General features: G+C 43.0%; 2 protein-coding genes across 9 annotated transcripts in view; one reads left to right on the top strand and one right to left on the bottom strand.

Annotated features, from left to right (window-relative positions):
- Positions 1-11,262: 11,262 nt before the first annotated feature.
- Positions 11,263-20,413, bottom strand: LOC128634272 (uncharacterized). 3 transcript variants are annotated; one of them, XM_053684639.1, is made up of 2 exons: positions 20,320-20,413; positions 11,263-13,771 (listed from the first exon to the last, which is right to left on the bottom strand). In XM_053684639.1, exon 2 carries the CDS (start codon positions 13,045-13,047, stop codon positions 11,833-11,835), a length of 1,215 nt encoding a protein of 404 aa, XP_053540614.1. In that variant the 5' UTR covers positions 13,048-13,771; positions 20,320-20,413; the 3' UTR covers positions 11,263-11,832. The 3 variants fall into 3 exon arrangements, 2 of the variants coding, with proteins under 2 accessions (XP_053540614.1, XP_053540615.1); XM_053684640.1 differs by having other exon boundaries at positions 11,263-13,735; positions 20,320-20,405; XR_008397603.1 differs by lacking the exon at positions 11,263-13,771 and adding an exon at positions 18,563-20,080 and having other exon boundaries at positions 20,320-20,405.
- The window catches only part of LOC108272755 (probable ubiquitin carboxyl-terminal hydrolase FAF-X), a 57,445-nt gene continuing 52,557 nt past the window's right edge, over positions 17,030-21,917 (top strand). For 5 of the 6 annotated variants that reach the window (XM_017481455.3, XM_017481456.3, XM_017481457.3 and 2 more), the window contains exon 1: positions 17,031-17,594. The gene's annotated coding sequence lies outside the window, so the exon portion shown is untranslated. Of the gene's footprint in view, positions 17,595-21,917 lie in introns of all 6 variants that reach the window. The other variant, XM_017481458.3, reaches the window with a different exon arrangement.

Raw genomic sequence — 21,917 nt, 5'->3', positions numbered from 1 at the left:
GTGTTTATTTCATGTCTGTTTTATATACAACATTCATCCCTCTGAGGCTGTAAAGCCTTACAAATTGCCTCAATTAAGTGGGTATCTGTGGAGAAATTGGTTCTGCCGCACCCCTTGGCCGTCCCCCGCTAACTGTCGGAGGATTACTCTAACAAAGCCATAATTACGGCAGTCATATGCTCATCAAACGGGTCTCTGACTATAACTACCTCCACACTACACTGATCAGGGTAGGAACTGAGGAGGGTTTGTAGACCTGGTGGGAGACGTGCTAGTGTCGTGCGCCCAGGGGCCTCAAAGTTGATTGGCAGCTGAAGAACGGGGCCTTAAGGCCCCTCTACGTCCACTCTGCGCCAAACCCATGTAGATGAACCTAGCCATAGATCCCCTTAACTCCTTCTCCCTTTTTTATGCTTCTCAATTACTATGCGTATATATTGTTTTGAACCTGAACTACTTTGATTACACATTGATTAACTTTGTACCCCTAAATAGTGATTATTACTACTACTGTTGTTAGTATGAGTGGCTAATATGAGTAAATACTTGATTGGATCTACACGTCCCTATCTTTCTCAACTGGGCCTATCAGCCCTCAGTTTTGTATTTGTCGGGACCACGCAGTGTGTTGCTTCCCCCCAAAAATCAAATCTCACACTCAGGGGTGGGCGAAAAAACCTCTAAGGAGGAAAAATTCTCACCCTGACAGCACCATGTGCTCGACAGCACCGTTATACTTTTTTCGTGCCTGATTGCGTCACACTTTATTGCACAACACATGTCACATCACAAACATTTTGTAAAAACCTAAATAGTCAGTCTCTGTCTCCAGTTTTAAGTCCATCTTTCTCCCCTTGGCAGTGTCTCTCTGTATGAGGCCCCGGGTTCAATCCCCGGCATCTCCACCAGTTGTCTTCGGCCCAGGCACTTTACAACCCATGGAGGGCCACCCTTGGGGGGAGGTTAGGCTAGCACTTACACCCAGGGCATGGCTCATCACATCGTCTTCTCATCCTCGGCTGCTGTCTCTGTGGGTCCTGTTTTTCTCAGATAGGCCCCAGGTGGCCACTACCTTGTACATACAGGACCTTCACATGTCCCCAGCCTCACAGGACCTCCTCGTCATCAGACTCAGACTCGGGGGTCGGGGGTCTCATATCCGGACCTCCTCGTCATCAGACTCAGACTCGGGGATGTCATATCTTCGTAGTCAGCTGTTTCAGCCATTCTCTTGCTGCTCATGGTCTCCCATCTATGAGTGAACCCCCCCCCCCCCCCCCCCCCCCCCCCCCCGTTGAGGCAGTAACGCCTTACCCATAACAATGTATTGGCCAGAAAATGTATTAGCAGTGAGGGAGGACACCACCAGCCGCCTTGCACATGGGACCAGACAACAGGCAACAAGACCCACGACGAGAAGGAGAGCAAGCAGAGACACACCCAAGCGGGTCAGGGCAGCAACCCAGTCGCCAGAACGAAACCAGGAGAGCTACGGCGGAAGGCGGAGGCATGTTCCAAAGCCAGAGTTGGCCACCTGTTCCTCCTGGAGGGCCTGTAGACGAATCAGGACCTTAGAGAGAGCTCCCTCAGCACTGGTGTGCAAAGGGATCGCAGCGCAACACTCGGGACCAATCATTATACAGACCCCCTCCTCAGAGGCACGCATCTGGTCCAGGACAAACCGGTTCTGAGCAGCCATAAGCGAGGTGGCATACAGCTGATCACGGATCAAGCCGAAATTACTCACCGAGTAGTTAATGAAGCGTTGCTGATTGTACCACATGTAATTAATCCAAGCCGCATTGGGGTTAATCTGCATGGCTGGGAACAAAATAGACGCCATGCCGCTGCCGACGGCCTCCATGGCTTTGTAGTGAGCGGGGACACCAACGGGGGTGCCCCCAAAGTCAAATCAGATGGTCTCATCAGGGGCCCAGTCAGAATAGCTCGTCGTATTGGCGTCACGGACATACTGAGTCCACAGGGCTGCGTCACGGCGAGAATGTGAACGGCCAGACAAAGGCTGGTCAGACACCAGCAAAACAGGGGTCTTACTGTCCAACCAAACCAGGGCACAGCACCCTTGCCATTCTGCAGGCAAAGACTGGCATACACGCTGGCCACCACAGAACCAGAAAACATCAGCAAGGGGAACAGTTCCAGAACTAAGATCCGGGAGGGGAATCATTACATTCACAGAGTCGGTGGTGCATGGAGAAGAGTCACAGACAGAGGGGGTATCAATGTGCAGGTCGTCACATTACAGCATTACAGGCATTACAGCAGGCAGACAAGTTACCCACGGGATACACACCAAAAAGAGAACAGAGGCATATGGTCGAACGGGGCAGAGACGGTCGAACGGGGACAAAAGCCGACACCCGAGTGGAAACTGGGCGAAACAGGAATGAGGAGCTAGCATTGTGCATCCATGATGGGCCGAAGTCAACAGAGAGGGCCCCAAAAAGGCAAACAGTAGGACATAAAAACTCGACTAGATAGGAATCAGTGAGGCATTCGGTGAGGTTCACCATGGGCAGCATGAAATGGGGAGTAGGGCTACGATCATGAGCATGACAAATGATACACGAGCGATCCGTCACAGACTGGGCAGTATGGAACATCCATGCCAGATACATGTTACTCTGCTCCTGTGCAAGAGAGGTGTTATCGGTGAAAACTGAATAGAATTGCAATTTTATTAAAACTTGAGTGACAGGAGAGGGCACAGAAGGGGCAACAAAAAGGGGGCATAGCGAACGGGATGCGAACGGGGAAACCACATGGTCATGGTAGGAACACGACGCAGCCGAGCAGAGGAAAGGTAGCCATAGGGGACCAATAGTGGGTGGCTCGAATGAGCACCTTCTCGTTAGTGCCGCACCAATAATCCTAAGGTGTCCCACGCGAATCTCCGCCAAGTGAGCCTGAGAGAAGGTGAACAAAGCCAAATGGCTTTGTCCCTCCAATCAGTGACTCCTCGTGGGCGAGTTTAAGGAGAGCTAATGCGCACAACGAGCTACGCGAACCTACATCCGAGCCGGGGGGAGACCAGGACCGAGCACACCTAACACGGGTTAAGGGGGTTTTGCAGGAGGTAGCAACCAAACATGGTTGGAGCGTGCTGCATGAAACCAGGGTAACACTGAAAGCATGAATAGTCCCTCCAAACTTCGGGTCGTAGGAAAAAGGAAAAAGAAAGGAAAGGAAAAAGAACGCTATCGGCTCTGCCACAAAAACCCCAGCCCAGGCAGCCCCAATCACCCTCCCCCCATACATGCTACTAATCGGCAGAACCGCCATCGGTCCCCTCTGGAGTCAGCGGAGGGGGAGTGTGCATGGATTCAGGCAGAGGTTGGAGCTCAGGAGGTATGCTCAAGGGACTGGAGCGTATCAAAGTCAGTCATGCCCAGGGGCAAGGCGACAGGGTCGGCAGGGTCCTGAAAGATATGGGCAAGCGTGGACAAAATATCACCAGTCGGGGGTATAAGTTCCTGTGAGCCGGAAGCTCCATCAACAACCGTGCAGCCTGCTTTGTGCCACACAGCCTTTTCCTCGTCTGTAGCTCGTGCTTGGAAAAAAGAAAGTTTTTTTATTTTCTTTTGAGTTTTGGGACCATAGGTGCAGCTGCTTGCTTCGCTGCACTGTCCGCTCGAGTGTTTCCTAGGAAAAACAGGTTCTAATTTGTTAGTGTGTGCATCACATTTGCATACTGCAATAGTTTTGGGGAGTAGGACTGCGTCCAGCAGCTCAAAGACTAGTTTGTGGTTATGTGTGTTCCTGAACTCGTCAGGAAGTTCCTGTGTTTCCAAATTGTCCCCAAATCATGTACTACCTCAAAGGCATATCTACTGTCTGTGTAGGTATTTACTGACTGTCCCTCAGCATGTCTTCATGCCTCTACGAGGGCATACAGTTCAGCTGTTTGTGCTGAAAGGTATGAGGAGAGACTTCCTGACAGATCAAAATCATGTGCGGTCACTACTGCATAGCCCACCGATTTTTACCAGTCTCTGGGTCACGTGACACTGACCCGTCCACAAAGAGGATTAGATCTGGGTTTTCCAATGGATCATCCTTCAGGTCGACTCCTGGAGAGCAGAGTTCATCAGTCAGTACAACACAATCATGTGGTTTCCCATCTCCCTCTGTTGGAAAAGAGTAGCAGGGTTAAGGACAGTACATCGTTTAATAGTGACATTCGGCATGTCTAGTAGTATAGTGTTATGGTGCAGATACCATTGGGTGGAAAGGTGTGATATTTTCTGTTCAAGTAGAAGTAACAACACTTCATGTGGTACCAAGATCAATTCTGAGTAACCTACCAGGTCTCTGGATGCCACCACAGCTTTCTCAGCTGCTGCTACTGCATGTACACATGGGAAACTCTGCAGCGACTTGATCCAACTTACCTGAGAATGAGCTGTCCAACATGTCACATATGCCATCCCTCTGAGCGGTTCTTCTAGGATAGTATAGTTTAGAATGAAAGATCTTCGATATGAACACATACCTAGGATAGAGAGAACTTTTTTCTTCATAAGAGGTTTGGGAATCTTCTGGATTGCAGATACTCTTTCAGCTGAGAGTTTCTTTCCCTTTGCAGAAATGTCATGACCCAAGAAATCTCACTTCTTGTTGTACATACTGTAATTTGGAGAGACTGGCTTTGTGTCCCTCTTTGGCAAGATGCTGCAACAATTTAATGGTGTCAGTTTCACACTGCACCCTGGAGAAAGTGGTAGAGGTGCTAAGCTGTCCTTTGGCATTTGGTTGTATATCTTTAGTGACCCTTAACACAAGCAAGTGAAAGTGTAAGGATGTCTGTCAAATATGAATGCAAACCGAAACTGTCTTTATCAATAGATATACCGAAAAAACGCATTAGCTAAATCTACGACTGAAAACCATTCGTTATTTGCTGGAACCTGGCTTAATATAGTGTAAAAATTTGCACGTCTGGAGCTCTCTGTTTGACTGCTGCATTATCCGCTTGCAAATCTTGTAGAAATCACCATTCATCAGGTTGCAGTTTTTTTTTGCTTCTCACACTGGAAATATTGGAGTGCGCACTGAGGAATCAGGACAGGGAACAGTGACCCCTGCCTTCAATAATGAATTGAAAACTGGTCTAATGCCCTCAGTAGCTTCTGATTTAAGAGGGAATTGAGATTGTCTGGGCCTAAAGTCAGATTTGGGCGTGATCACGACTGGTGGTTCACTTCTAACCAGGCCTACGTCATGTTTCCCTTGGGCCCACAGCCCGAAAGGCACCTTCTTCAGTTGTGGGTGTATCTCTAGAGGGTGTGGGGCTTGTCCCCAAGTTCAGAAACATTCCCTTGTCATGACAAATAACATCCTGGTTAACCTAGCACATTTCCAGAAAGAATTTTTTATAAACTCCCAGTGTCAGGCTGTACTACATGTTGGAGGTGGGTTCCTGTTCTCAATCTGTAATTTTCACACTCTCACATAATTTGACCCACAGTCCCATGTCTTTCCAGTGTTTGTTCTTTATTTTGGATAATGAGACGTGAGGCACTGATTCTGGGACGAAAAATGCATGCAACTGCATGTCACTCAATTTGACTGAACATGAACAAAATTTGTCACACCAATATATGTACAGCTCTTCACTTTCTGGGATATCCCATACTTTCTCAAAATTAAAGTCTCTTCCTTCATGCACTTGCGCTGTGCAATGAAGGGCAGAGGACAGCATAAAATCAACATAATTGTCCTTCATTTTATCATATGCCAACGTCAACAAACGAGCACAGGCTCTAGGTTTGTTATGCATGGACCATTGATAAACACAGAGCTCTGTTTCTTTAACAAACGGAGTTCCCAAAGATGAGTCATCAGTCACTGTTACTCCCTGAGGTGAGGACATAAAATTTAAGTGTAAAACACACATTAAGTCCCTGACCAGTAGATTGACTGGTCATGAAGACAAAATTAGTAATTGGTGGGTTACTCTTTTCCCATTTTCACATTCACAAACTAGCAGTTCATACAAACGTTCTAATACTGAATGTCCTGTCACACCCATGGAGCGCAAAGACCGTGAACTCATTTTTCGGGTATTCTTTTAATTCGCAGTGTTTTATTACTGAATACGTTGCTCCTGAATCAAAAATGTGACACTTTGCCCATTAACTACAAAATATATACATGGTAACTGTGTAAAAGGAGATGCGCTGTATTTTAAAAGGTTAAGAGTCATGACTAGTTCAGACATTTGTGAATTGTCAGTCTGACTAATGTTGGATAGTTGATAGTTTGGGTGTCTGATGTCACCTCTTCTGTTCCCAGGTGCCTCACCCTTCCCTTAGCTCCGCCCGTCAGTTCGCTTCTGCTCTGGACAATCTCTTGCAAAATGTCCAACTTTTCCGCAGTTGTAACAGTTTAATCCTGGTCCATAGCCATGACGGCCGGGCCTTCCTCGTCTGTGTGCTTTTGGCCTTCCTCTCCTCTCCATGTTTCTCTCCTTTGCCTCTCGTAGGAGCTTCTCTGCATGGATTGCATACCTCTCCATTTGTGTGAGGTTTCTGGTGTCCCAGGTGATACATTGTTGTTTGTTTATAGCGGCAATTTCTGGTTTAATGCCATTCATAAAGCTGTTTTTGAGATTTGAATCCCATGCTTTGATGGCCGCATTTTCATCTGCCAGAGCGTCGGGTTTCTCCAAGCCTGAGTTTGCATCATGGATCTCAGTGACCCTGGACGGGTACTGTGTTTACAGTCTCTGAATCTTGCTGCTTGCACTTTTTTTTGTCATATCCATTTGCACAGGAAAGGTGTTCTTCAGCTTCTGCTGGAGCACAGTGATTTGTGCTCTGTACCTTGCGTTGACTTCATCATCCCACTGTGGGTTGATCAGGCGGACATCATTCTCTGGGAATTCATGTGAAACCTTTACCCAGTCCGTGCCAAGTTTCGCCATGAGCAGTCGTCATAGTTCATGAATGGTGGATCTGAATTCTCTGCAGAATATCTGAAGTTCATCCCCAAACTTTCATCCTCCTACTTCACGGAGAGCCGACAGATTTGTCATGCTGCTCCTGATGTCTTCCAATGTCCAGGGTCTGTGAAATAGCATAGGGCCTCCTTCTCTAGCCACTTCTAGCATTGAGGTATTTAACACGGCGTGCGCTGTCCCTTTCTGTCGATTTTGTTGGTCTGAAGTTGGAGCATAGTTCGGTGGGGCTCAGTTCTGACAGGTTAGGATGGAGTGGCGTAGGCTGGACCACTTCTTCGTGAGGAGGTGCCTCTGAAACGGCAGGTTCCTCCCTCCTTAGTGGCTGTGGGCATCGTGGTGGGGCGGAGTCCAATTCAGGATCGGCTTTCTGCAATTTAGCACACTGAGAAACAGGTGAGGGCCCTGCCTGACTTTTTTTTTCTCATTTATGTGCCTCATGCTGCCATTCAGCAAATGCCTTCCAGTCAGCCAAAACCTGCACTTCATTCTTTGTTTTAGGGGTCTCTCTCCTTTTTTCCTAAATTAAGTTTCAGTTGTTCTAACTGTCTGAGGCTAAAACTACCTTTTTCAGAAAAAGCACATTCTTTAACCCATACATCATATTGGTTCAAACATCCTTCCCCATAATTCACATGCATAAATGTGATATTAGGAATATTAGGATCAATGCTATGAAAATCAAACAAATATGCATTCTCGTGCACACACAGTATACATATCAATACATACATACATTATATATAAAAATTAGTCTTAGCTTATACGTCTTTTTCTCCCTTTTATCACCAACGCACGTAAACTCACACACAGGTACCCGTTCACACATTTGTAATATCACACACAATTGTTATTTCACACTCATTCACCGGGCACACTTCTCCTGTCGAGTCCTTACCCTGAGTTGCGTTGACCAGAACCTGGGCCCAGGATTTCACCCCTCTCTAAGCAAACCTGAATCACTCAGTGGTATCAGGGGTTCCCCACCAAAGCAGCCCCCACATCTCGTGGGTGGTATCTGGAGTTTGAAGCCTCACTTTCACCTGCCGTCTATGCAAACCTGAATCTCTCAGTGGTATCGCAGGACTTTCACTCACTCAACACATACACACACATTACTGTTAATATGGACCATTTCATACAATGACACCCAGTTTACACTTCTCTTACCTTTTCTCACTCACTCAGTGGCCCATATATGTCGGATAACACTTACTATACTAGGTTCTTTTGGAGACCAACTCCACTTTTCTTCCCACCCTGGGGCTTCTCACTCGTGACAACAGATCACTAAGACAGAGCTTTGAAATAACAGGTGTTTGCAGTGCTTTTTTCCTACACGGCCTATCTGTTGCCTTAGAGCATGAAGACCCACGGGAGAGATTACAGACTTACGGGTCTTAGCCCAGTCCCATCTGGGGTGCCAAATGTTGCATCAATTTTTGCCTATTACCCAAAGACAATTAATATTTAATATAGAAACAGATACTCACATATATTAACCAGATGAAGGTAGAAAGTAAGACACCGAGAGCCAGTGAGTGAGAAGAAGCAAGGGTCCAAGTTTATTTGTTCCATGAGATCCACACAGTTGAGACGTCCCAAGGGTGATCTAAAAAACCCAGAGCTGAAGCTCTCCTATTTTTACGGTTTTCTTAGGGTTAAGCTGACGCAGACACCAATATGTTTAGAGTTAGCTGTCCCAGAACAGCATTACGTATGTTAATCAACGTTTTTTAGTGACCCTGATCCCACGGTGTTCGCTTTTCCCAGAGCCCCTTAACTTGCGGCCCTCGCTGTTCCCAGAGCCCCTTATCTCACAGGTGCAGCTCGGCTGCAATACCCTTATATTTTGTCCTGTTTCACTCTAAAAAAAAAATAACCTGACCTTCGTCTGTGTCACTCCTGACTGGGTTTTCGTGAGAAAGGATTCTCCACACCTTCACACACTATGAGTAAGTTTTATGTTTGTTCTGCATTTCTTTTTTTATAGTGCTTGCGTGTACATTAATATAATACATAATAGTTTTTTTCATGAAACAGAAAATGAAACAGAATAATTTCTGTTTTCTGCATTCACACCAGACCTCTGTGTGTGTGTGTGTGTCTCTTTGTGTGTGTGTGTGTCTCTTAGTTGAACTTCTGCCTGCGTGCAGACGTACTCCACCTACGCTCTGAGGCCTGCCGCACTAATCAAATATATGTATTGTTATCTCCCTGCGCATTGCTTATCTGTGTGTGTTTTTCTGTGGTTTTCTTTTCACCAGCCCAGTGAAGTCTCAATAAAATTACATACTACTCATACTTGGTCTCCCTCGTGTTTATTTCATGTCTGTTTTATATACAACAGGAACCATCTACAACAACATGGTGCGACCAGCCATGCTGTATGGTCTGGAAACAGTGGCTACCACAAAAAGACTTACTGCTGCTCTGGAAGTAGCAGAGATGAGAATGCTCAGATTTTCGTTAGGCCACACTAGGCTAGACAAAATCCAAAATGAGCAAATCAGGAAAACGGCCCAAGTTGCGTGCTTCATGGACAAAGCAAGAGAAGAGCGATTGAGATGGTTTGGGCATGTAAATAGAAGAGGGGTAGAGCATGTCACACGAAGAATGCTCGGAATGAAAACCCCAGGAAAACAGAAGCAGGGAAGACCGCTACGGAACTGCATGGCCCAAATAAGCATTGACTTAAAAGAGGCCAGGGTGTCGCTGGAAGACACCCACGACAGAGACATATGGAGATAATTGATTCGCTGTGGCAACCCCTGAACTAGGGAAAAGCTGAAATGAAAAGAGAGAGATATATCTAAAAACAAATAGGCTGATTGTGATTCTTTATTTGAAAATATTAGAGATAATATCCAGAAACTAAATGAGGAAGACAAATACTTAATTGATGATGAGTTGACCTAAGCGGAAATTGATGTGGCATTGAAAGAAATTAAAAACGGCAAATCACCAGGTATCGACGGTTTAAATACAAAATTTTTAAAACATTTTTGGATGGATATAAAGAAATTATTCTGAAACATTCTGAACATTCTGAAAGGGAGCTTATCCCCTACAATGAAAATGGGATTAATAACCGTGCTGGCTAAACCAAAGAAACAACTGCTGTCATTAGGTAATTGGAGACCAATAACTCTGTTATGTACCAGTTATAAGTTACTTGCCTTGGTTTATGCTAATCGTCTCAAACTTGTACTTAGAAAACTTGTAGAGGAGTATCAATCAGCATTCCTTAAGGGAAGGTATATCCAAAATCATATTAGACTAATCCTGGATATGATCGATTATCCTTCAATGATACAATCAGATAGCCTTATTTTATTTATAGATTTCTTTAAAGCATTCAATACCATGAAACATGAATATATATTTTCGGTGCTTAGAAAGGTTGGTTTTGGGGAAGGGTTCTGCAAGGTTATTAAAATGTTAGATAATAATATTTATAGTTATTTTTCCCTCAATCCAGGAATGACTCCTAGAATTGAAATTTCTCCAAAATTGTTTATACTATTGACTCAAATGCTAGCTTACTTAATTGTCAACCAACCTCAATTAAAAGGAATAACCTTTTTTGATTATGAGTATTGAATTTGCTGATGACACAGTAATATTTATTATATTTATAATTATAAACAAGTCTATAATTGAGCAAGCCTTTATTTAATTTTTTTCAAGAGCATTGGGCCTATGCCTAAATAAAAAATGTAAAAATGAACCGTTACATCTGTATTCCTGTTTTGAGGAAATTATAGAGTCCATTCCGGTTAAATCTGAAGTGAAATACCTTGGCGTAACAATATCTAAAGATTCAAATACAAGAGAACTAATAAATATAGAAGAGAGAATAGATAGTATGGAAAAATCTCTTAATCAGAGATTAATCTGGTTTATGAGAGATCTGTCTGTTATGGGCGGAATCCTTTTGACCAAAGCAGATGGCATATCTAAACTAATTTACCCATCTTATTCTCTTTATGTTTCTCCTCAACTGATTAAAAAGGCTAACTCTGTAATTTTTAATTTTATATGGAAAAACAAACTTATTAAATTAAAAAATCCCAGTTGATTAAAGATTAGAAAAATGGAGGTCTGAAAGCCACTGAATTTGAATCAATGAATTGGATTAAATCACATTTAACACAGCCTAATTCAATATGGTTTCATATACCAAAGTGTGTACTGAAGAGAGTCAGATTAGAGGCCATTCCGGAGGATCAAGGCCGGTGTCACGTTTCGTGACGTAACGGAGATAAGGTAGGATGCAAACGCAGTATGAATAGTTTTATTTAAGAGAGAGACAGGCAGACAAATCCAAAACGTGATCCACAAATGTAATCCAGTAACATGCATAGTTCAGGCGATTGGCAAACAGGCATAAGGGGCGAGGCAGGAATCAAGGTCGCGGTCACGGAAATACAGGGTCGAGAAACAAAACAAGAAACATGAACAATAGCGCGGGACTGGTAGCGGAGAAACCAGCGTGAACTAAACTAACGAATCTAAACATGAAACATGACATGGACTATGACTATGACTCTAAACATGAACCATGAAACATGACATGAACTATAACTATGGTTATCTATTGTAAGGACTCTAAACTAAGCTACTATAACTCAATATTCCGCACTGTGTGCTGGGAGGCGCGCGGTATATATGCAAACTTAATCAGCGTCTTAATAGCTGACGGCTGAGGGCAATTCAGACACACGTGAAACAATAGCCAATGACAGAACAGGAAGGAGACATAACAAAACATAACAAATGCACGTGTCTAAATGTCACGAATGTCAACAACGAAAAGCAGGTGCTCGTGCACCTTGCACGGCAGCGTGCATTCACATGCTCTTCAGCACGCTCCTCCCAGAGTGCCATGAAACATCCATCTCCATTGGCAGCCCCGGCCCCCTGGGCAGAATGTCCCAAGCAGAGCCAGGAGACCGCACGGCATTCTTGGCGAAACAAAAAAGCAGAGCGACGTACACGGCAGAGCAGGAAAGCAGAGCGACGTCCTCAGCGGAGCAGGGAAGCGGAGCGACATCCTCGGCGGAGCAGGGAAGCAGAGCGATGTCCTCGGCGGTGCATGAAGTCATAGTGACGTCCTCGGCAGAACATGAAAGCAGATCGACATCCTCGGCTGAACAGGAAGGCAGAGCGACATCCTCGGCTGAACAGGAAGGCAGAGCAACGTCCTCGGTGGAGCAGGGAAACAGAGCGACGTACGCAGCAGTGCAGGAAAGCAGAGCGACATACGCGGCAGTACAGGGAAACAGAGGGACGTCTGCGGTGGAACAGGAAAGCGGAGTGAAGTTCCCAGCAGAACACGAAAGTGGAGTGACGTCCTCGGCTGAGCAGGAAAGCAGAGTGACGTCCTGAACTTGGTTGGTCATGTCAGCAGACTGGGAAGTGAGCAGAGCTTGGTTGTCCCCATCAGATGACTTGGGCATGAACATAACTTGGTTGGTTAGGTCATCAGACGTAGACATGAGCAGAGCTTGGTTGTTTGTTTCAGCAAACTCAGACGTGAGCAGAACTTGGTCGAACAGTTTTTCTGACTCTGGCGTGAGCATAACTTGGTGGGTCAGGTCATCAGACGGGAACATGAGCAGAGCTTGGTTGTTTGTTTCGGCGGACTCGGGCGTGAGCAGAACTTGGCCGTCAGTGTCGGCGGACTCGGGCGTGAGCAGAACTTGACTGTCAGTGTCGGCGGACTCGGGCGTGAGCAGAACTTGGCCATCAGTTTCGGCGGACTCGGGCGTGAGCAGAACTTGGCTGTCAGTGTCGGCTGACTGGGGCGTGAGCAGAACTTGGTCGTCAGTTTCGGCGGACTCGGGCGTGAACAGAACTTGGTTGGCCATGTCGGCTGACTTGGACGTGAGCAGGGCTTGGTCGGTCGTGTCAGCTGACTTGGACATGAGCAGGGCTTGGTCAGTTGTGTCGGCTGACTTGGACGTGAGCAGGGCTTGGTCGGTCGTGTCGGCTGACTTGGACGTGAGCAGGACTTGGCTGTATGTGTTAATAGACTCGGGCTTGAGCAGAACGTGGTCAGCCATGTCGGTAGACTCGGGCTTGAGCAGAACGTGGTCGGCCGTGTCGGTAGACTAGGGCTTGAGCAGAACTTGGTCGGCCGTATCGGTAGACTCAGGCATGAGCAGAACTTGGTTGGCCGTATTGGTAGACTTGGGCTTGAGCAGAACTTGGTCGGCCGTGTCAGTAGACTTGGGCTTGAGCAGAACTTGGTCGGCCGTATCAGTAGACTCGGGTGTGAGAGGAACTTGGTCAGCCGTATCAGTAAACTTAGGCTTCAGCAGGGCTTGGTTGTCCGGGTTAACAGACACTTGGGACAGTAACTGGGCTTTACAGTGGATCTGTGGAGCTAAGACCCCTTCCTGAACCTCAGGCTGGAGCTCTGGGGCCGGGTCCTCCCTGTTGACCTCTGGACCTCGGCAGGTGAGCCCACCTCATGGGTCTCAGGTTCGAGCTCTGAGGTCGCCAAGTTAACCTCCGGCTGGGGTGCTGATGCTGGGGCCTCCCTGTTGACCTCTAGCTGGAGCTTGGCGGGTGAGACCTCCTCGTGGGTCTTAGGTTCGAGCTCTGAGGTCACCAGGTTCACCTCCGGCTGGGGCTTGGGTGCTGAGACCTCCGACGGGAGCTCCGAGGTCACCCTGTTGACCCCGGGCTGGATCTCCTGCAGCCCTCAGACATGCATGTCGGTGCCACTTCCACCACATTGGCTGGAACCTGAAGCGGATCGGTGGAGGTTGACCTGTCAGTCCCCTCATAATAGAGGTTAAATGGCAGGTCAGGCTGTTTTATAATTCATTGGTGATAATTTCAGTTTTATAATTCATTGGTGATAATTTGTTATGTACATCATACATAATGATTTTCAATTTTAAAAATGTAGAAAATACTGATATATATTTAACATACACATAATACATGAATCTATAACCTAAATCATAATTTCTAGGAGGCTGTCCTTGAAACACAATCCCACTGCTGCACATTTCGAAGCCACATTTAAAAGTCTGATCACAAGATGTGGGGCCCTAGCCGCAGGATCATCATGAAACTGCGCATTCTTTGGTGATACAGACCTGGTACAGGCAGGATCCAGCACTTTTGTACCTCCAACTCTAATCAGGTAATGAAACACTGCAGAACTAGTTTCAATAATTACACACACTTTTACCTAGGATTGCCATATTCAACTTTACTTAAACAAGTTAAATATTTGACTACTATGTCTGTTAAAAACTTAACTAGCTAACTTATCTTATAATATAGTAATATATAATATAAGACATTACTTTACTTTCTTGTTTAAAAGGCAAGACGAGGAAATAAAAAATATATGCATGGACCAGGACTTTGTTCTCCCAAACCAGGAAGTCCTGGCAACCCTGGACAACATCCTTGTATACATTGTAGGTTGGGTGGTTAGGGAGGTGCTGCTGAAAGTCTCATGCTCCACCTGCAGGGTGGCACTCATGACTTCAGAACCACCTCCAAGATAAAGCTCCTCATACTACTTTATTCAGGTGAAGACCAATGGAGGACTTATGCCATCTGAGGGAGTCGTTACCATAGTGAGAGCTGCGCAAATGCATCTCAGAGAACTAACGGACAGCAATGTCCTACCAAGGAAGAGTGTCTTCTCCCATGTCCAGTACCGGGTCCTGTCAGATATTGGAGCCAGGGGTGTGTTTGGAAATGGCATGGCAGACCATGCTGCTGAAACTCAAGATGGCATTGACAATCATACCATCATACCATCTACCTGATCAGGCTTCTGGTAGAAATATTCTGCTCTCTTAGACATCATCACATTGCCCGACTTCAGAACCTTGTATTAAATCAATCAGTGAGACAGACCCTGAATAGGACTGTTATCTTTCTAGGACAGTGAACTGTATATACACTAATTTAAATGACAGGTTTTACATCCATTTTTGCATGCGAGTACTGATCAGTTGAATATCACAATACAACTTGGTTTCAATTACCAACATGAACATGAAAATAAAAATGTGATTAATACAATAGCTAAAGGTAGACTGTTAAGTCACTTGGAAGGTTGTATCACAAGGTAGTGCCTGAAGAATGTGTGGGATTTTTGTCTGAATGTTTTGAATCTATTGCGTATTAACCAACCCTGATGGCTTGTATTACATACGTTAGTCTGTTTGCTGAGGTCCTTGAAGTATATACAGACATTCTGTAATCATTTTTCCCCTCAATTTTCAAATGTTATACACTGTAATACAAACTTTTTTTTTTTTTTTTAAAGTACAAATCATATCAGTAATGGATAATTTAATAATATGCACATTAATAACAGTATGTATAAATACTGATTTATATTTATGCATATATTAATAATATTTATTATATGTACATATTAATTGAATGGTCAAGAGACTGCTTGATTAGAATGAATGGGAATAAAATTCTCCATGAAAAAAACCCTCCATGTCTCCATGAAGCACTGAGCAAGATGGCGGCCAGGAATGCCGTTTGGCGACCCCTACGGCCATTCCAGTGTATTTCTATTTCAGTGGTCTCAATCCTGACAAACGCTAGCTCAGTAAGCGGTAGAAGATGGATGGATGGATGGATGGATGGAAGGAAACAGTCTATTTAGAAGTATGTTTATAAAAGATTTTTTGATTGAGAAGACTCTGGGCTCAGCCCCGGATGATTAACAGTCCAGCCAATGCCCCGGTTAATACTAGTTAATAACATTAGATGAAGTTGGACATTTTGTTTCCTCACTTGGTTTCCTATTTGTAAAACACACCATGAAGCTGTAAAGACAAACACGTTAGGTTCTGTTATATATGTGTTGACTACTTTTAAATGTACATTGTATAACTATATATGTAGGAGACTATTAAATATTTTGTTAAAATATTTTTATTATTTCACAGGAAGAAGTGACAGTGTTCAGTTTTGTTCAGCAATTATAGTCTATGTGTTTACAGTGATTCCTTCACAACAATATCTCTGGGTAGCATGAAGACATAATAACAACATAAATCTGTCAGAAGGGCCCCAGACATTTATTTTACCTGGGACCCCCAATCTGATCAACTCATAAGTACAAGCCATATTATTTTGATGATAATGATAATCTCACCTGTAGTACTGTACATCAGTCTGGCCACTATGAACCTATTACAATCTTGGTAATGTGCAAAAACATTTAGGTGAATTATAGTGATTTTTAAAAATAATTATGTACTGTATTTGTATAAAGGGATGTATTGGCTAAATCTCACATGTAGTACATTAATCTGGCCCCTACGAACCTACTACAACCTTTGAAAAGTGGGGAAAAATATTGAACCTAAAACTAACATTACCGTGGTAAAATATATAAATAATATAATATAATATAATATAATATAATATAATATAATGTATATAGTCTGTCCAGGGTGTACCCCGCCTTGTGCCCCATGCTCCCTGGGATAGGCTCCAGGTTTCCCCATGACCCTGAAGGAAGGATAAGCAGTATAGAAGATGGATGGATGGATAAATAATATATATATATATATAGATATATGTGTGTGTGTGTGTGTGTGTGTGTGTATATATATATATATATATATATATATATATATATATATATATATATATATATATATATATATATATATATATAAAGAGACGGGGAAAAAAAGAGAAAAACTGTCAACAATACTTCATCTTCTGCAGTCAATAGTCAATTTTATCATGCGAGTTTTAACATTAAGTTACTATTGGAGTTTGTGATGTGGACCAAGATGGCTATCAGTCAGTGGGTGGGTCTACTAATCACCCGAGCATTGTCCGATTCAAGAAATCCGACGAAGTCACTTAGATTTGGGTGAAATCATATTTTCTCAAATATGAGAAATTAGATAATGTGCCGATTAGTTTCCCACTGTATAGAATCAAATCGAGTCGATTCATGAGTCCCAGTCTGGAATTTGAGAATTGACTCTTTTGGATTACCAGCTTTACACTTCGGTACAAATTGACACAAACACACCACCTTCACAGCATAAAAGTATCGTGCACTGCGTTTTCTCCATATGGGATATGAGTGCCATAATCAGTTGATGAATGGATGGTGGTCATTTGAACAGACTAATAGAACAGCGGAGTAAATATTATAATGAGTAGCGAGGGGGAATGGCACTGTTGGCGTGGTCTGCACACACAAAAGGTTTAGAAGTGCATGCATGTATATAACAAAAAAGTCTCTACGCTATAAACAATGGTTTAACGGTGGATACCGTGCGTTTTTGGTACATTTCAGTGTCTGCTCGTTGCAGCCGCCATATTTATGTATCTTGCTGGTGACTGGGTCTTTGGGTCTGAATTGTTAAACTCGGAGCTCGACTAGTGGCGTTACCGGGGCTGCTAGTGACGCAGGAAATTCACTCACAACAAATTCAAGGAAGCAAGAGCACCTTAAGACCATAATGTATGATCGGGAAGACTCGTTAAGGATACGTTTCTGAATTTGTTTTTGTTTTTTTGGATTGTGTATTCTAGAAAAACAAGCAACCGGATTGACGGCCATAAGGAAAGTGTATCTCATTTCTGGGTAAGTAATATTTACAAGCGAGCGTGCACATAGTTTAGAATACTAACGTTAGTCTCATATGTTGTGTTGACGAGAGTACAGCGTGTTTGGTAGTTTTGTGTCATGTATATATGATATGTAGTCAACACATCAGACAGGAAAAAAGTTAAGCATCGTAGCGCTATGGCTCGGTTCGGTTCGGTTCGGTTCGTCTAAGACCCTGGCAGAATGAACAACAGTTTACGGGTGTAGAAGCCGGACGGTCCGGCTGTCTGCATTTTTTATTTAAAAAAAAAAAAAAAAAGTAAAATGGCTGACACCTTTTGTAGACCAGCCTGCTCGATAATGGCTATACGAAATAGTGCTGTGCCTTTTGATGTCACTGTTAGTTTAAACTCAGTTGTAAGATGTAAAACGGCTCGCATGTCAGATTTGAGGATGCTAATACAAACACCCAGGCTAGCAGCCTAGCTAATATTGTTATGGCCGGCGAACGAGGGCAGCGCCATTAATGAGGTGTAACCACTTCCATGTTAGCCAGGGAGCTAACTAGGCCGAAAAGACTACACAACCTGCTAAACGGGCCTCGAGTGTATATTATCGACAACGTTAGGTTGTGAACATTGAGAGATATAGAAGCTTGGTTCTTCTTAGCAAGATGGTATTAGGTTTTGTATCATTTCTGTGCAATTAGTTAAAAACGAAGTTGTATTTGGTAGTTAACTTAGTTGTGATCATTGTTTGATAGTTCACTGGGCAGATTTTCTTGATTAGCTGAGGTGCTGGGTTTTTAGGAATCCACTTATGGAAGGTAAATTTACTGCTATACAAGAATTAAATGAGTGTATATTTGGGTTTTGTAACAATACAAAAACATCAGTCGTCCGCTGTGTACGTGCTGGAGGTGTCATTAGGTGGGAGAGCTGTGGGCTAAACTGCCAAGTCCCCTAACTCTCAGCTTGATGATGGTGATGTATGCGAGTTACTGATTAGTACAGTAATAACATGACCTCTTGTGATTTCTGATGTATGAGGCATGAATAACGTGTCCTCAGTTTTTGGTCGTTTAATATAGGACGACAGAGAGATGTCCGAAATGATGCCCTCCTCCCTGTTCCCTACACATAACAAAGTGATCATGTCAATTCTGTACGCTCAGGGTAAATCATTTGGACACTAACCGTAAACAATTCATTGTGGAATTTCATGAACAAATGGGCTGTATCTGAAGAAGCCTTCACAAGTTGTGCAAAATGACGACAAAACTGTCAAAATATTGCATTATATATTGAATAATTTAGAACAGGGTTGTCAAACTGTAATTCCATACAGGGCCATATCAGCATGTTTGTGAGATTCAAGGGCCAGCCATCTAGATGACAAGTTTAAATATTAAGCAATTGTTGTAAGAACAAGCTACAAACACTCCACCATCCTCAGCCCCCACTCACGCCATATAGTAGCCGTGTCTTCTCCTTTCTGTTTACGGACGTGTCGAAACCATGCAAAGTCAAATGACATCAATCTGACCAGACAGTTCAAATTATAAATCATTATTATAAGCTTACATTTGCAAATCATTGTAAGGTAAGGAGACAGTTTTGAACACTGTCTTTAAATTCCTCGCCGCCATCGCTCCTTGCTTGCTCATTAGGGATAAATTCACACACTTAAATTGTGTATCCGGTGTTTATATGTTTCTGTAAAGCTGCTTTGAGACAATAGCTGCGTTTACATGGACAACAATAATCCACTCTTAACCCGATTAAGACCATACTTTGATTGAGAAACTACCATGTAAACAGCAATTTTTACTTACCTTAATCTAATTAAGGTCACACTCGAATTAAACACTAATCGAATTAAGACAGGTGGAGTATTCCTGTTTTAGTCGCATTATGGACGTGTATTACAGACATGTAACACCTTAATCACGTTATGAACGTCGTGTGAGAGTTTTCACCGCATTTTGCGACAGGATACGTTAATCTGTTAATCTAATTATGTTCTATAACATGTAAAACGGGAACATGACAGGAGTATTCTAAAAGCGACTCTTGTAAACACCTTAATCACATTATTATCTTACTCAGAGTAAGGTCAATAATTACATTACTGCTGTGCATGTAAACGTAGTCAATGTGTATTGTTAAAAGTGCTATACAAATAAAATGTAATTTAATTTAATTGAACACTGACTTTTTATGTACTTGCTCAATGATTTATTTTTGTTCATTTTTAACCAAAAAAAAGTGAAATACTGCAGCTTTAATAACATCTATTACACCAATTATAATAAATGTAAATAAAATAATACAATTAGAATAAATGTAATTTAATAGTATAATAATATTTTTTCATGAATGCATTCCTTTGTTTTTAAAATTGTTTAATCACATCTTATTGGATACCATCTGCTGTGATGATAAACAGTTACTAGCTAGATAGCTACACCATAAGCACAGAGATCTCAGCGTGAGAGCTGGGGGAGGAACCGCTGGAGTTTACTGCAAAAGAAAAGTTTTATAATGTAAGGTGTAATTTTTCCTGTTATTAACATGGTATTTTAATACTTTGTTTTTTTCCAGTGCAACTGTCATAAAGCTATTTTATGGCAGTGTTATTAATATGGAAAGATTGTTTGACAGTAGATTTTGCCATAAATGATTAAATAACAAATTCATGTCATCTGCACTCCTACTCTCATTTGACATTTACCTGAAATGCATGAGCATGTAACACTTACCAATTTAATTGTACAGATCTGGAAAAACAGCCAAGATATTATGTTGTATATTTCCTCATCCCGTTGAAATACATTTCTGGTTATGCCACTGCCAGCACAACACAACACTACTGAATTGTTTTTATACTCGAGTGTGACGTACATGAAGCATAGCAAACAGTCTGCGGTTATGCCAGTTGCTCTAGAAACTGGAGGGCGTGTATATACAACCCCTGGCAAAAAATTATGGAATCACAACACTTGGAGGATGTTCAACTGGCTTTTTTTGCTTTGTAGCAAATAAGCAAAGCACAGATATGACACAAAATGATTTGTTTAATAGCTGAACATTCTGGCTTCGTAAAACATACTTCAAACAAGTTAAGTGAAAATTTTTTAAATAATGGTATTTTTTTCCCCCAGATCAAGTAGAGGAAGAAATTGTAGAATCACCTTGTAATTTGCATTTCTAAAACAAATAGCAGCACGAATCTAAAAATGCACATTAGTCTGCAGTTAAAAGAGAGTACTTACAGACCTTAACCTTGGATGTTTTGAAAGGAAACCTGGCCCCAACAAAAGAGTTGTCAATTGAAACAATGGAATGCGTTATAAAACTCCTTCAAGAAGGAATCACAGTACTGCATGTGGTTATGGAATATCTAAGCCTGTGTTCACAGCTTCTCTGATGCCTTTAAGGTGTAACCTGCATGGCATTGTTCAAGGCCATGAATTTGGTGTGTGCATGAGACCACAAAAAGTACAGAATTGCATGCTAGATCAGCAGCTATATTAAATGTTTATCATATCAGAGTTCAAATCACCTGTTTCCCCCACAATCCAAAGACATGCAGATTAGGTGAACTTGAGACACTAAATTGCCCGTAGATGTGTGTGAATGAGTGTATGTCTGTGTGTTGCCCCTGTGAAGGACCTGCCATATATCCAGGGTGTTTACATTTACATTTATCGCATTTGACAGATGCCCTTATCTAGAGCGACTAAAGGTTTATCTCAGAAGTTGAAGGTTAAGGGCCTTACTCAAGGGCCCAACAGTGGTAGGTTGATAGTGCTGGGAATTGAACTAACAATCTTCCAATCAGGAGTCCACTGTCTTAACCACTGAACTACCACTGGATGTTTCCCTGCCTGCTATGTGAGACGCAGTGATTCAGCATCACTGCGACCCTACATAGGACAAGCAGTGTGGAGAATGGATGGATGGAGTGGATGGATGCATGGTGTTCAAATCGCAATCATATGTCAAAAATTATTGCATTATTATGTTTTGTGTCAAAATGATCGTACAGTTTTTAGCCAGTTTGTGCAGTTCAATGTGCAGTCGAGAGTCTAAACAATCACAGTATTATGCTTGGTGCCAAAATGATCACTAGTAACCTGTCCTGGGAATTTGGGGCTGTAGCCCTGAAGATTTTTAGTTTTTTTGGCCCCAAATAATTCTCCACTTGGAATTGTTTGTTACTATGTAACAGAACGTCAGTACAAGAAGATGCCAGTGTTGTAATTTTGTATCCACAGTGAAAGGTGTGTTGTATTTTATCTTCAGTAAACGGAGGCGAGACCAATCAGACAGAGCTTGCAGGAAAATACATGGAAAC

This window comes from Ictalurus punctatus, chromosome 12, assembly GCF_001660625.3.
Source record: "Ictalurus punctatus breed USDA103 chromosome 12, Coco_2.0, whole genome shotgun sequence".
NCBI lineage: Eukaryota > Metazoa > Chordata > Actinopteri > Siluriformes > Ictaluridae > Ictalurus > Ictalurus punctatus.
The sequence above is the reverse complement of the archived record's forward strand: the minus strand, read 5'-3'. Positions and strand labels throughout refer to the sequence as shown.